The 13,418-nt window shown below is 48.0% G+C and overlaps 1 protein-coding gene across 1 annotated transcript in view; it reads right to left on the reverse strand.

Annotated features, from left to right (window-relative positions):
• Positions 1-13,418, reverse strand: part of ITGA1 (integrin subunit alpha 1) — a 128,380-nt gene that overhangs the window by 78,340 nt on the left and 36,622 nt on the right. The window contains exon 2 of the mRNA XM_087815266.1: positions 3,985-4,105. Coding sequence (XP_087671392.1) covers positions 3,985-4,105 — 121 coding nt within the window. The remainder of the gene's footprint in view (positions 1-3,984; positions 4,106-13,418) is intronic.

Genomic DNA, 13,418 nt, shown 5'->3' on the forward strand with positions numbered 1-13,418 from the left:
TTATGTTTTTTTCTCTGTAAAAAATAGCTTCCTGGAGATTGTTGTCTTGTGTTTATATTATTCCATGAACACTCTTTTCACCTAACCCTTCGTTGATGTCCAAGCCAAGCCACTGTTGGAGCGCCAAGCACCTCCCGCCTGCCAGGTTTTACAAAGTGAATTAAGTGCTCGGTTCTCTTCGGGGGTGAAGCCCTGCGATGGCCCCACTAGCTGCTGTGCTCTCGGTTGGTCGTGGCAGGTAGAAGCGTGGGAATGAGGGGAGCCAAAGAAATGACAAGTTTGGCAAAGAGAAAATTTCAACTTCAAAAGGTATCATAAGCAATGTAAACTAAATATTATGCTAAAATATGTAGGAGAAAATTTGACAGAACCTTTAAAAAGTCTTTTAGCCCTGGCTGAAGTGGCTCAGTTGGCTGGAGCTTCATCCTGTGCCCTGAAAGGTGGAGGGTTCAATTCCGGGTCAGGGCACATACCCAGGTTGCAGGTTCCATCGGAAGCAACCCATTGATGTGTTTCTCTTTCTCCCTCCCTTCCTCTCTCTTTAAAAATCAATGAAAACATATTCTTGGGTGATGGTTAAAAAAATAAATAAATAAAAATAAATAAATAAGAAGACTTTTTACCCCAAGCTTGAATGGGCTTTATTTAAAACATACAGTGAAACCTCAGTTCCCAAACTTAATTTGTTCTGGAAGACCGTTGGAGAAGTGATTTGTTTGAAAACCAAATCATTTTTTCCCATTAAAAATAATGTAAATTGAATTAATTCACTCCAGACCCCCAAATGAGTCCCTGTTTTAACCTTTCGTACATACAGTTCATGTCTAATGTACTGTTTAATCTTTAAACAAATACTGTTTAAGTTTTCAAACCACTCCCTACTAACCTTAAAAAATCATTTTCAGCACTCGTTCCAGGGGTGTCTCTCCGGAGGTCAGCGTGAGGCATCTTCATTTGCAGTCACAGCTAACTGCTTTTTACTTATCCAGGTCAACAACAGTTTTTCTACCTCTTCAATTGCCTGTGATTATTGTTTCTTTCATACCATTAGCAACATAAGCACCCTTGATGGCCTCTTTATGTTTTAAAATTGTGCTAATCATCCATTTCACTAGCAACAAAAACAAAAAAACCCAAAAATATTCGTAGCACAATTTCCTGAGATGTTAACTCAAGGTTTAGCAGTAAATGGACTCATTCTGGTACATTCTCTCCTTTGTCTGTAGCCTGAAAGATGCTTTTTCTCTTGCTGATGTATCAGCTTGAACGGGTTGTCAGGTTGAGAACCGAAGTTTGTTCAACAACAGAAACATCTTTCCCGTGAACAACTTGGTCGAGTACCGAAGTTGTTTGAGATGGGAGACATTCGAAAACCAAGGTCTGACTGTATATACATGGGAAACAGGACGTAATCACCCGCGTCCACCAGTAACCCTCGCCTGGCATAGAGCAGAGTCCTCTAGGGAAAAGGCATGAAGCCAGCAGAGTTTGACATGGACACTGGGCTGAAGATTGGCTCGGAAGGTGTCCGCATCATGAAAATCTATCATGAGAGCCCACTGAGGCCACTGACACCCCCAGAACGGTCATGGGAAAGGCAATGCAGAGGGTGGGTCCACCTCCCGGGGAGGTGGGCAGCAGAGAGCAGCAGAGGGGAGAGCCCGCTCCAGCGTCCCTCGCTTCCCAGCTGGCCCAGGCCTTGCCATACTGGTGATTACCACTGGATCTGGAGGCCTGGGTGGCGCTCAGCACATTTAAGTTTCTCCTCTTTGAAGCAAAATTATGAAACCAGTTACGCTCTTTGTGACTTTTTTCTGAACCACACTGTGATTCCTCAGTTGCTTTGGCGCGTGATCTCCATAACCAACAACAGCTGGTCTCCGTCAGAGATGCAACGCATCCCGCGGCGAGAGCACGGGGTTCCGAGCCAGGGACGCAGAGGGAGCCACTTCACGGCAGCCCTCCGCAGGGTCACGGGCCTCGGGCTGCCTTCTCGGTTAACTTTGAGCTCTTTCAAAATGATCAGAGCAATGCTTTCCACGTGCACAGGCTACGCTTGCAATGGGCCAACGCATACTCCTTCGGGTAAGATGGGTCAGGATGAATTTTTTTAAAATACATATTTTAAAAAATTGATGTTTAGAGAGAGAGGAAGGGAGAGGGAGAGAGAAAACATCAGAGAAACGTCGCTCGGCTGCCTCCTGCTCGCCCCCTACTGGGGATTGAGCCTGCAACCCGGGCGTGTGCTCTGACCCAGAATCAAACTGGTGACCTCTTGGTTCATGGGCTGCTGTTTAACCACTGAGCCACACCGGCTGGGCAGGGTTATTTTTAAAAAAATCTGAGGCTGATGAGCTTCCAAAACATGAGCAGTAAATGTGATTTACAAAGGCACCCACCTCTGGAGGAAAAAAGCAGAATTCGTGTTCTCCCAAATCTGTCAGTTATTCTATAGCCCATTTCTTAAAGTACATCCTACCAGACTTCATCAACACTTACCAAACATCAAGCATGTTTCTGGGATTTATTTTGCATTAGCAGTGCCTGCATCTCTTTGGAACAATATGATGCTATCAGGCCACCCTGAAAGTTCTGGATATTTAGATGTTTATCGTTTGCTTATTTTTAAATTTAGTTGGCCACGTTGTTTTCGTTGCCCTGATTTTTCACACCTTTTCCCCGTAAAATCACTGTACACGTGGAATGTCGAAATGGATTAAAGTATCTGACATCCATATACATTCAAAGACTGACAAAGTCTCACACAGAGAGTAATGAGGAAAGTGTGATACTGCAAATATAGTGATTATCAACATTTACTTTTCAATATAGTTCTGATAAAGAAAAAGCACTAGACTGGGCATGGAGAGACCTGAGTTCTACTTCCAGCTCTTACCCTAAGTGGTTACATTTCCCTGGGGAATAACTTTTTAAAAGCCATTTTATTGAAATAAGAATGAATATACAAAGCTGTACGTATTTAATGTATGCCACTGAATGAGCTTGGAGATAAAACCATCACAGTCTATGCCATAAACATGTCCATCGCCTCCAAAGGTTTCCTCCTGCTCTGTAGTTATTATTATTGTCATCATCATGATCATTATTGTGATAAGAGCATGACAGGAGAACAGGTCTGTGGTTACTAGAGGGGAAGGGGGCTCGGGTGGGCAACGGGGGTGAAGGTGGCCAACTGCATGGCAATGCGAGTAACTAGACTTTTGGAGGCGGGAGAGAGAGAACCACTGATGTGAGAACAAAACATCGATCGGCTGCCTCCCACAGGCCCCTCCACTGGGACCGAGCCTGAAACCTGGCCTGGGCCCCGGCCAGGAACTGACTGGCAACCTGCTGGCGCAGGGCACCATGCCCAGCCACCGCGTGGCACCGGCCAGAGCCAGGCGGTCACTTTGTAGCACATACAGAGGTAGCATTATAGTGTTGTACACCCGAAAGTCCTATAATTTTAAAAAGTCATAAAAATCGTACCTAAAGGGAACTTCACCAATATTATAGTGTTTAAAGGTATGGAAAGAAATTCAGAAGGTTCATTGTAAGTCCTAGATCAAACTCCGCAGCTCAGCCAGGCGCTGAAAGCATGAGCCCGACACCAGGCTGCGAGCGGCGTGACCCCCGCCCACGGCGCCTGGGCCGCCTCCCAGGCCTGCCCGCGGTTCCGGCCCTGTGCGAGCAGCAAGGCCCGGCCACGGCCGGGTGGCAGAGCCCAGGCTGCTTGGGGCCAGGACCTTCCAGGTCGCCGAGCCAGGCCTCCCCCGACAGCACCGGCCCTTCCTGCAGCGCGGCCGCGGGCGTTCTCTTTCCCTCGGCTCCCATTCCCGAGTGACTGGGCTGCGTTCCCTGCTCTGAGCGATTCATTCTGTTCAGCGAGCTCGCGTCGTAAACCAGGCCGTAGCCAGATACTGTTTACAAGGCTGTTGACCTCGCAAGCGGCCTCAGGGGCAGAGGCGCGAGCGCCCGGCTTACCATTTCCCTTCGGCGTTTTCATACTGCTGGACCGTGTAGCCGAACAGGTCGGCCACCGGGCCGCTGAACGTCACCGAGTTCTTCACGTCCACGTTGAAGGACACGCAGCAGCCGAGGAGAACTGCAGGGGAAAGAGGCCAGTGACGCAGTGAGGTTAGCTGCGTGAGATGTTTCCCAGATTAGAAAATTCTCTTTAAATTTATTTTTATTTTTCCGTTACAGTTGACATACACTATTAATTAGCTTCAGGAGTACAACATGGGGATTAGACGTATATGCATATATATAACGTAATCTAGTAGCCACCTGGCACCATACCCAGTTATTAAAATATTATTGACTACATTCCCTGTGCTGGACTTCACACCCCCGTGACTATTTTTATAACTGACAATCTGTGCTTTGAATCCAGCCAGTGTTTTTCACCCAGCTCCCCACCCGCCCTCCCATCTGGCGACCATCGATTTGTTCTCTGTATCTAGGGCTGGAAAATTCTTAAAAGTGGGGGTTTGCTCGCTGGCCTGCCTTCTTCCCGCTCAGAACAGCCCAGCTCCCTGCGCACAGATGGGCGAGGACATGCTGGTAGAACGAAAGGCGGCGTGGTGAGGGGGGGGGGCAGTTGTAGCTGAGGCCAACCTGCAGGGACGGCCTTTTACTTCAGCAAGATTGTATGGAGACAGAAACTTGCGAGGGAGACGGTTACGGGGCGGGAGGGGTGCGATTTGGCAGAGAGAAGAAAATGCGTCCCGAGGATTTGGGACGGTCTCTGCCTGTAATAAGACAGAGCGCAAGACAAATATGGTAGCAGATCTCGGAGAGATTCGCCCGGCTGGCGTGGAAGAGGCAGACAGAGGGCGGGCGGGTGGAAAGGCCCGTTTATGTACATTTCCTGCGAATTCTTCCACGGGGATGGCCGGCAGCTGGTTGCCATCTTCTGCACAAGAGCCTTCCGTAGACTTGAAGACAGTTTTAAACACCGTTCACTCTTCACTCCAAGCTGAACAGTCTATGCCCCCACCATTCCCTCACAGCTTTATTTCTATTTTTGAACACTTTCAACAAATTGCTTTTGCTATGAGAAACACACAACATAGTACTTCCCCAGCAGGATTTCTAAACTTTGCTGCTGATGACATTTCGGGTCACGGAAGCATTTGGTTCGACGGCTGTTCTGTGCATTGCGGGGTATTAGCAGCATCCCTGGCCCCCCGGCCACCGATGCCAGGAGAACCCCCTGAGCCATGAAGATCAGAAAGGTCTCCAGACAGTGCCCGGTTCCCATAAGACCAGGGTCACCAGCGCAGGGGACCACTGTCCTATAGATAAGCACCAGGACACCACCATCAAAGGTTTTGTCAAAAATGATGATTGGAAACTGAGGCAACAGCATCTCTGTCACTCTTGAGGGCTCCAAAGTCTGGGCCCCCCCAGAGCTCCTGAGTCAGTATCTACACCCACCAGCATCCCCAGGGGTCTGAGTCCTGTTAGGGCCGCAAGGCGCACGTCTCAGTACAGTCCCCTCCTCCCCATGCTGATGTGGGGAACAGGATTTCCCTGCACTAAAAGTCCTCAGCACCCTTTAGACACCAAGGGAAGGGACTGTCCTTAATCAAGGGCCACGGGGTGCCTTTGGAGGGATTTTCCAGGCTCATTCTCGCTGGAACACGTTCTCCCCAAGGCCCCTCACGGAGGACCACGAGCTTTCGGTTTCCTGGTGGGGCCCTCTGTCTAGTCCCCGCGCCCTGTGGAATGTCCGGTGTGACCGCCCCTTTGTCACTTCCTGTCCTTGGAATTCTCGGGCACCGTGCCCACGTTTGGGAGGCGGCGAGGGGCCTGGAGCACAGGAGGTGACATAAAACATAGTTTACACTGTGCTCTCGGGACGTAAAGGACGCATAAACAGTAAGAGCGGCCTCTCAGGGCCTCGGGTTCAATGTTCGTTTTGATTTACTAGTTGTCTTGGAACTTGATGTACCAGAAGCAAAGGAAAATCACACTTATCCTCGATCGAGTCAAACAAAAAACAAACAAACGGAACCGAGGTGGCTTCGGGGGCCACGGAAGGCGAAAATGACAGGAAGTTAAACACAGACAATAGTCATATGTCAGAACCAAATTCTGGTTTCACGTGTACCGCCAAAAAAGAGATCGTTTTCCTTAATAACGACAAGACTGCGGAATTATTATGTGCTACTTTTCACATAGTCCTCATATAATTTTCCAAGAATTTAATACCGTGACTATCACCCCCAAGCAGGGGAGCAGGAGGCTCAGGATGGCAGGGAAATCCGCCCCCACTTCACAGGGCTCCCAGGTCATTCCTATTGATTCAGCTCTTATAACGTGGCCCCACCCGGGGAAGGGCTAGTGGAAGGATTGAGGAGAGAGGCTGCTGCTGGGCCGCGTAATCCCGTCTCCTGGGGAGCAGACTCAGGGGGAGCCTCGGCTGCAGGCGCCCTGGCTGGAGGATGCTGGACTCAGGGGACATGGACTGAAGGGAGAGGTGCTGGCTCCAGAGCTCTAGACAGAGCCGCACGAGGGACCAGCTCAAACGTGTCCTCAGGCAGAAAGAAACGAAAAAGCTTGCTCCCCTTCAAACATGGGCACAGACGTCTGCTATCGATCTTAGGGCGAGAAACAGAGGAGTAAGGCGAGGCGGGTGGTATTGGAGGGTATCTCTTGGGAAAGAGGTCACTCGGTGCCGTTTCTTTACCCCAGGATGGAGCTGGATGTGCAAGTCATCTAAGTGAGAGAGGGAGAGACAGAGAGAGAAATAGCTCAGAGTTGGGGGGTTTCCTGCTTGCAAACAGTTCATATCAGTAACGGCTCTGAGCTAGTCAATAAACTGGAGGTTGGGCAGGATAGCGGTCATTACTCTCTGTGCTAGCAAACTGGACCTGAGATGGGTTCAGTGGTTTGTCCAGCACCAGGCTGTGGTAGAGGCACAGACAGGACGTCAGCATTGGTCATCTGTTGCCACATCATAGACTCCCTGTGACTACAGCGCTATTGAGTCAGGTAGATTAATACAAATAAAATAACCCAGGTCAACAGGCCCCTCAGCGAGCCCAGGAGAGCTCTGGTCATCGTGTGGCTTTGCAGTGGGAGGCTGGGACCAGCAGGAAGAGCCGAATGAGGGGCCAAGTCTGGGCATCTCCCGGGGGTGCTGACCCGCTGGTGCCAGGAAGGCCTCCCTCCTCCACATCCTCTGAGTCCCAAGAAAGGTCACTGCCGCCTGTTTGATGGTTGTTTCTCAGTGACGAAAGTCCGTCTTTCCCAGGGCGGCCCAGACATTCTGACCTAGTAATAGCCAGACTGCAGTACTGAGTGGCCAGTGGAATCTTGAATATTTTAAATCCCAAGCCCAAGGCGAGAGGGTGTCCAATAAATGATGACGAGGGATGCATATTAAATGTGACTGCTTTCCTTCAACAACTTCCACACGCTTATCCCACCCAGAAATAACGGGCTAAATCATGAAATTAACGTTATATTTATTATTTTTAATAGAGTGAAATGATACCATAGTAAGATTAGAAATAATAATAGTTGTGTTATTGTTGTTTATTAATGGTTTTTAGAGCCAATTCCTTGGTAGTGTAGAAAGATGGTGGTCTTTAGAGATATATGGATCTGGGCTTAAACCTATTTATTCAGTTATTCATACTTATCCCACTAGTCCACAAATGTTAATCAAGTCTTCACCCTGAGTTGAATATATGCTGACCCTAGTGCTGAAAAGTTGTAAAAAGGCAGCACTCCCGTTTTAGAAGCTCTCACAGCCTTGCTGGGAAGAATTCAGCAAGTGAGTTCACCCCCACAAGCCTCAGTTTATCCTTCCACTGTGAGTTTACAATGCCTCCGGGAACTGGTTGCAGTGAGAAGTACAAATTACGCATTGCCCCTCTAGAGAAAGCTCCATAAATGAGCAAACAGGTTTCATGGGCAAAATCCAGGTCTTCACCACATGTGGCTGAATTTTATTGTGGAAGAGCATTTCCCCCCATTCTGAGGACCACTCATATCTTAAAAAGTGACACAGGCATGTGATACTGGAGGTGGGGGGGCAGGACGTGGGCTCCCTGATTCATTTCCACAGCAAGCTTCCTGTGTCTGCAGCCTGCAGCAATGACATGTGGCAAAGGCCTGAGGTGAGGGCGCCAGGCCTCGGGGTGGAGGAGCCGGCCCAGGAGGGAGCAGGTGGTGCCTGAGCCTGCAGCCGGGTGCCCTGGAGGCTCACCTCAGGGCCTGGAGAGGGGTGCATACTTCTGATACCATCTCAGGCCTCAGGTCATAGTGAGTCCAGGCTTCTCTCACTGTAGGGAGAGTCTGCTCACCTCCAGCCCAACTGAGAGTTATAAGCTCTAGTCCGAGGACAGGATGAGCCAGCCTGCAGTGACCCTCCTGGCACATCTAGGCCACACTAACAGCCACTGTCTTCAGCACCTGAGACTCAGGGAGCACACCTGGGCAGGGCAACCTCCGTGGTGTGGAGCTGCAGGGGCCTCGTCTCCCCAAACCTGGCACTGGTACCTCCTGGGCACCTGGGGGAAGAGTCCATCCACTGCTGCTCGAATGGACATAAACTCCTAATGGCACAGGTGCACTACAGTTACCTTGTGATACATTAGGTATTTTGAATAACTCCAGTTTACTATTTGTTTTCTTTTAAAATTTAGATGAAATATATTTAACTTTGAGGCACTCCAGGGGGTTGGAAGGAAACCATTTTAATGATAAAACTGGTGAAAGTTGGAAGCCTTTTCCTTCATTCTGTAATAAACAATGAAACAGCTTTGTAATATCAGTGCTGTGAGTCTGAAATCTTCGTTAGTTTACTGATTCTTAACAGGCTGAGTGAGTCAGATCTCAATTTTGGTGCACACGGTTGCCTTCAAAGATAAAATCTGATCAAAAGTGTAACCGAGCTTGGCTGGTGTGGCTCAGTGGTTGAGCATTGACCCAGGAACCAAGAGGTCAGGGTTCGATTCCCGATTGGGGCACAGGCCCAGGTTGTGGGCTCGATCCCCAGTAGGGGGTGTGCAGGAGGCAGCCGATTGATGATGTTTCTCTCATTGATGTTTCCATTTCTCTCTCCCTTGCCCTTCCTCTCTCTCCAAAAATCAATAAAAACACATTTTAAAAAAGTGTAACCGAATCTATCCAAAAACACTACAGTGCCACAGCCATTCTTGTTTATTTGAATTCTGAGATGATTATTTTTGCAGAATTGCAACCTCGAGGCGGAGCAGCCAAAGAACTGCAGTGGCGAAGACCCAGGAAATAAATATAGAACAGAAAGAAGACAATCCGAGAGAGAGCCTTGAGCAAAGAGCGTGGCGTCCACACGCCTGTTTGGAAATGACATCAGAATCTCCAATTCAGGAATTTGTATTTTCTGGGAAAAGTACCACATCCAACTCAGTGTCTCCTTCAAACAATTGGAATTTCCCGGTGCAGTTATGTAAGAAAAAGTCTGGCTCCATCACCCTCACCATTCAGAGTTCTTTCATCAGAAATGATGTAATATGTCAGCAAGATATCTACCTCCACCAGCAGGCCCAGCAAAGCCAATCCAAACAAGCCCTCGGTGTGCGAGCGTTTTCCAAGTCCCATCCGAGGAGCTGCGTTTCCACTGCGGCTTGGTGGAGTCAGCCGATTGTTCTGACTCCCAGTGCTAATGGCCTGCGGGCCTCCAGTTCTTACAAGTGGCATTTGAAGTTGAAAGTGAGTGTGTGCGTGTAGACGGCTGGTGGGAAGGAGGCAAGGAGACCTCATTCTTGGCACACAGTAGGTGTTTAATACAAGTTTTCTGGATGGAACAGGACGGGATAAACAGAGAAACGAAGACTTCCAGTATAAAGGTCGCTCTGGCTGTAAGAACTTGTCCCCTCTTGCTAGAGCTGCCCAGAATATTCGACTCTAAGGGAGTGTTTCCCAAACATCCTTTGTGAAAAATCCCCCTTTAAAGTTTTCGCACAAGTTTGTTCCCCAGTGTTTATTTTCCTTTGTAGCATCTGCAGACGTCGGCTCTTTCCCATATACTCCCACCGTGAATAACTGCAGGCTCTGCCCCTCCCCTCGGGCTGGCCCTTCCTCTGAAATTCCTCGTCTGGGGGCCCAGCGCCTCCGGCCTATCAGCGTCATCCTGGCTCCGTGTTTTACAGGATGAAAAAGCTGAGAACGTCGGGGGTCCCGGGTCCCACCGCAGGAAGCATGCCGGGCGTGTTTGCGCAAGCAACCAGAGCACAGGCCGCTGCTCCCAGCCGCCTGGCAGCCAGAGAGCTGAGCTCCTGAGGACCCGCGACTACGCGGCAGGGAGCGCGGGGCACGGGAAGGCGGGCGACGCGCCCGCACGCGCAGGCTCCGTCCCACCCAGTCTGGCCGGGCACACGAGAGGCAGTCCTGGGCCGCGGAAGGCTCGAAAGGAAGGCTGCACCTCTGTTAATGGAAATTTTTCAGTGAGCTTTATTTATTTACATGGACTCTCTTCCGAGAGGGACAGGAGGACACTGACGGGTTGAGGGTTACTTTGGTAGCAGGCACACAGCTACTAGGAGGGCGGGGAAGCCACCAAGGCAGCTGGCGAGGTAAAGAAATGATCCCGATTCACCCACCGCTTTCCCTGGCCATTTCCAGTCCCAGGCAGGATTCTCTTGCACCATTTATAAAACTATTTTTTGGGGCGTCTAAGTGTCAGCATTTGAAGGCCACACGCGTGCCCAGGTGCAGGAGACGTTGTTACCACGTCAGACGCTTCCAGGCCTTCCTGGGCGCAGTGCACCTTCCTCCCTCCTTTCCGCTTGTGGGCTGGGTTCTAGGTTGAACAAGTCCAGTGAAAATTAGGAAGCTGAACGTCACTCGTATCTCTGGTTACGCTACCTCTCTGCTTTCCCGGCCCATGAAACTGCCTGTTGTGTTCACCGGCGGAAACCACCTCAGGACGGGCAATGCGTTCCTGGCTCACGTACGTTATAAAATTCATTGACAAGACCCTGTTAATAAAGGTGCAACTTTTTATTCAGGTCCTTTATTGCAGGACATCAAAGGACAGAGTGACTATGGCAGCTGGCTAAGGTTTGACTCAGGCTGAGCCACTGATATCTCAAAAATGGAGAGAAAAGGGATTATCTAGCTTCCTAATGCACAATGCTACTAAAGGAGCCAGTAGCCACTCTCATTGTAAAATTTGGAGTGCGGGGTTAAAATTGTTTAAGTGAAAACACACTTAGGCATAAAAATAAACTGGAAATAGAAAAAATCATAAAAGTTTCAAATATACATTATTTGAAAGCACTTATTTATTACAATTTGAGGAGTAAAAGTTTAAAGCTTTTTAAAAATGTGGTCATTTGTACTGCACTATATCACTTATAAAGTATGTTAGACATTCCTCACTTAGTGAAATTCCAAAAAGTGAAAAAAAAATATCCGCTCAATCAGGTTGCGATGATTTAGATTGAAAATAGTCCCTGGCATTTTGAGTCAGCTACAGTATTTTTCCAACGAGGGATGTGCCTAGACGTTTTTAATGTTATGATTTTTATGCAAGGTTTTAGAAACACAGTCAACACATAAAATAAAGTCCACCTCCATTTCATTTTCCATGGACCCCAAGGGATCTGCGATTTACCTTGCCTACACCTCTCTCTCTCTGTTTTTTGTTTGCCAGATTGCTCAGGAGCAGGAGGCAAAGTATACAGATTTATAACATTCCTTTTGGATGCAATACGGTTCCCTAAATACTTTCTGGTTTAACATCATGCAAGCGGTCAATCATTAACACTAACACCTCAAGGGCGTCGTGAAGCTAACAGAATGCAATACTGTGCAAACCCCAACCAAAAACAAAACCTTTAAGAAAATTGCTCATCCTAAGTTAACCGAGACTTCAATTGGCCATTTTAAGTTCCAGACACTAAGAAATGTCATTATTGATTCTCCCGTACCGTTTAATAGGCTAATTCTTTTGGATGGCTTAGAATTGCCCCCTAATAATACACTGCCACTTAAAAACAACTTTTCTCCCTTCCTAGCTACTTATTATAGAACTTCTCCATTATGTCATTCAGGACCAAACGTGCTCTTCATTCAAGAGCTTTTTGGTACCTCTGTTCCATTTAAAACTTGTCTAGTTTATCAAGAGGAAATAGTGTAAGCTAAGTGAATACGAGTTGTTATTTACGAGGGGAAAAAAAAAGGGAAATAAATCAGAAAGCATTTTAAAGGACCGTGGGGTTTGTTTATAAGAGATGAAGGAAATTCTCAGTAGCCTGGAATGTTGAAATGTCTCAGAAGGCAAGGGTCAGGAGGATGCTTGTTTTCTTTACAGGGGAAACAGATAATTCTTGATGCTTTCTCTTCTGTTTTGAGATAGCTCTAAACTTTGTTTTCTCAGCTATAATTGTTGCTAAGACCATCATGATCTCTCAGGACTTAGAACATAAGCTGAGCAGGAACGTCCTTGGCTCCAAATCTTATTTCTATCTAGCAGCAGCATCTTGTGCATTCTTTCCATTAGTCTACTAGGGTATCTTGAAATGGAAGTAAATACAGATGTTAGCGTTAATATCCCCTCAACCTGGCAGCCAGTATTTTTCTTCAATGGAAGCCTTCTTGTACTTAGCATCCCAACTCTAGCAACAAGGGTCTTAACCTTCGGGGAGAGGTTACCTTGGGGCAGGGGGGGAAGGGAAGGCGGATAATAGGTTCTGGAAGGAGATAAAAAATGTGGCTTGAACTCTGTATGTTTTCAGAGGAAAATGCTTCCTTCTCGTTCCTGCTGCGTCCTTGCAGGTGGAGGGAGCATCGCAAGCTGTAAACGCCCCTTGTCTTTTCTCTGCCCGCCCTCCTTTCGCACTGAACCGATCCGATCCCTGAGTTTGGAAGGAGAAGCTGCCCAGGAGCCCAGTCTTCTCTCTTATTCACGGTCTCCTGGAAGTGAGCCTTTTACAGAAAAGCAAAAGCTTCGCTCTGTGTCCCAGGCGTTGGCTCTGAGCTGGGCCGGGGGGGAGGCAGCCTCGCCCAGCGGTCAATGGGGCAGCTGCGTTCCACGCTGGTTCTCGGTCAATCCCCAAGAGGTTCTGACCTCAAGAGAGGAAGGGATCTGCTCACTATTTGGCTTTCTCAAAAATCCTGATGGTGTTTTATTTCTTATGAAAAGGGAACAATCATGGGGAAACGCTTAGGCTTCAGAAAGCTGAGTATTGGGCACATTGGTGTTTGTCCTGTCATTCCTTTAATTTTCTTATTAGCTTGAAGTATTTCATGATAAAAAAGCTTATAAAGGTTCTCTATGTGATTATTATGTGTTTGAAAATGTATTGACACCCTATAGCTTCTATAATTCTTTTTAATTTCATTAAGTGCTTGCCCTATAAATTTTATAATTTTTAACAAACAGATCAGAGCAAACGCAATGCCACGCTTGTTTC

Source organism: Miniopterus natalensis, chromosome 3 (assembly GCF_054644295.1).
Source record: "Miniopterus natalensis isolate mMinNat1 chromosome 3, mMinNat1.hap1, whole genome shotgun sequence".
NCBI lineage: Eukaryota > Metazoa > Chordata > Mammalia > Chiroptera > Miniopteridae > Miniopterus > Miniopterus natalensis.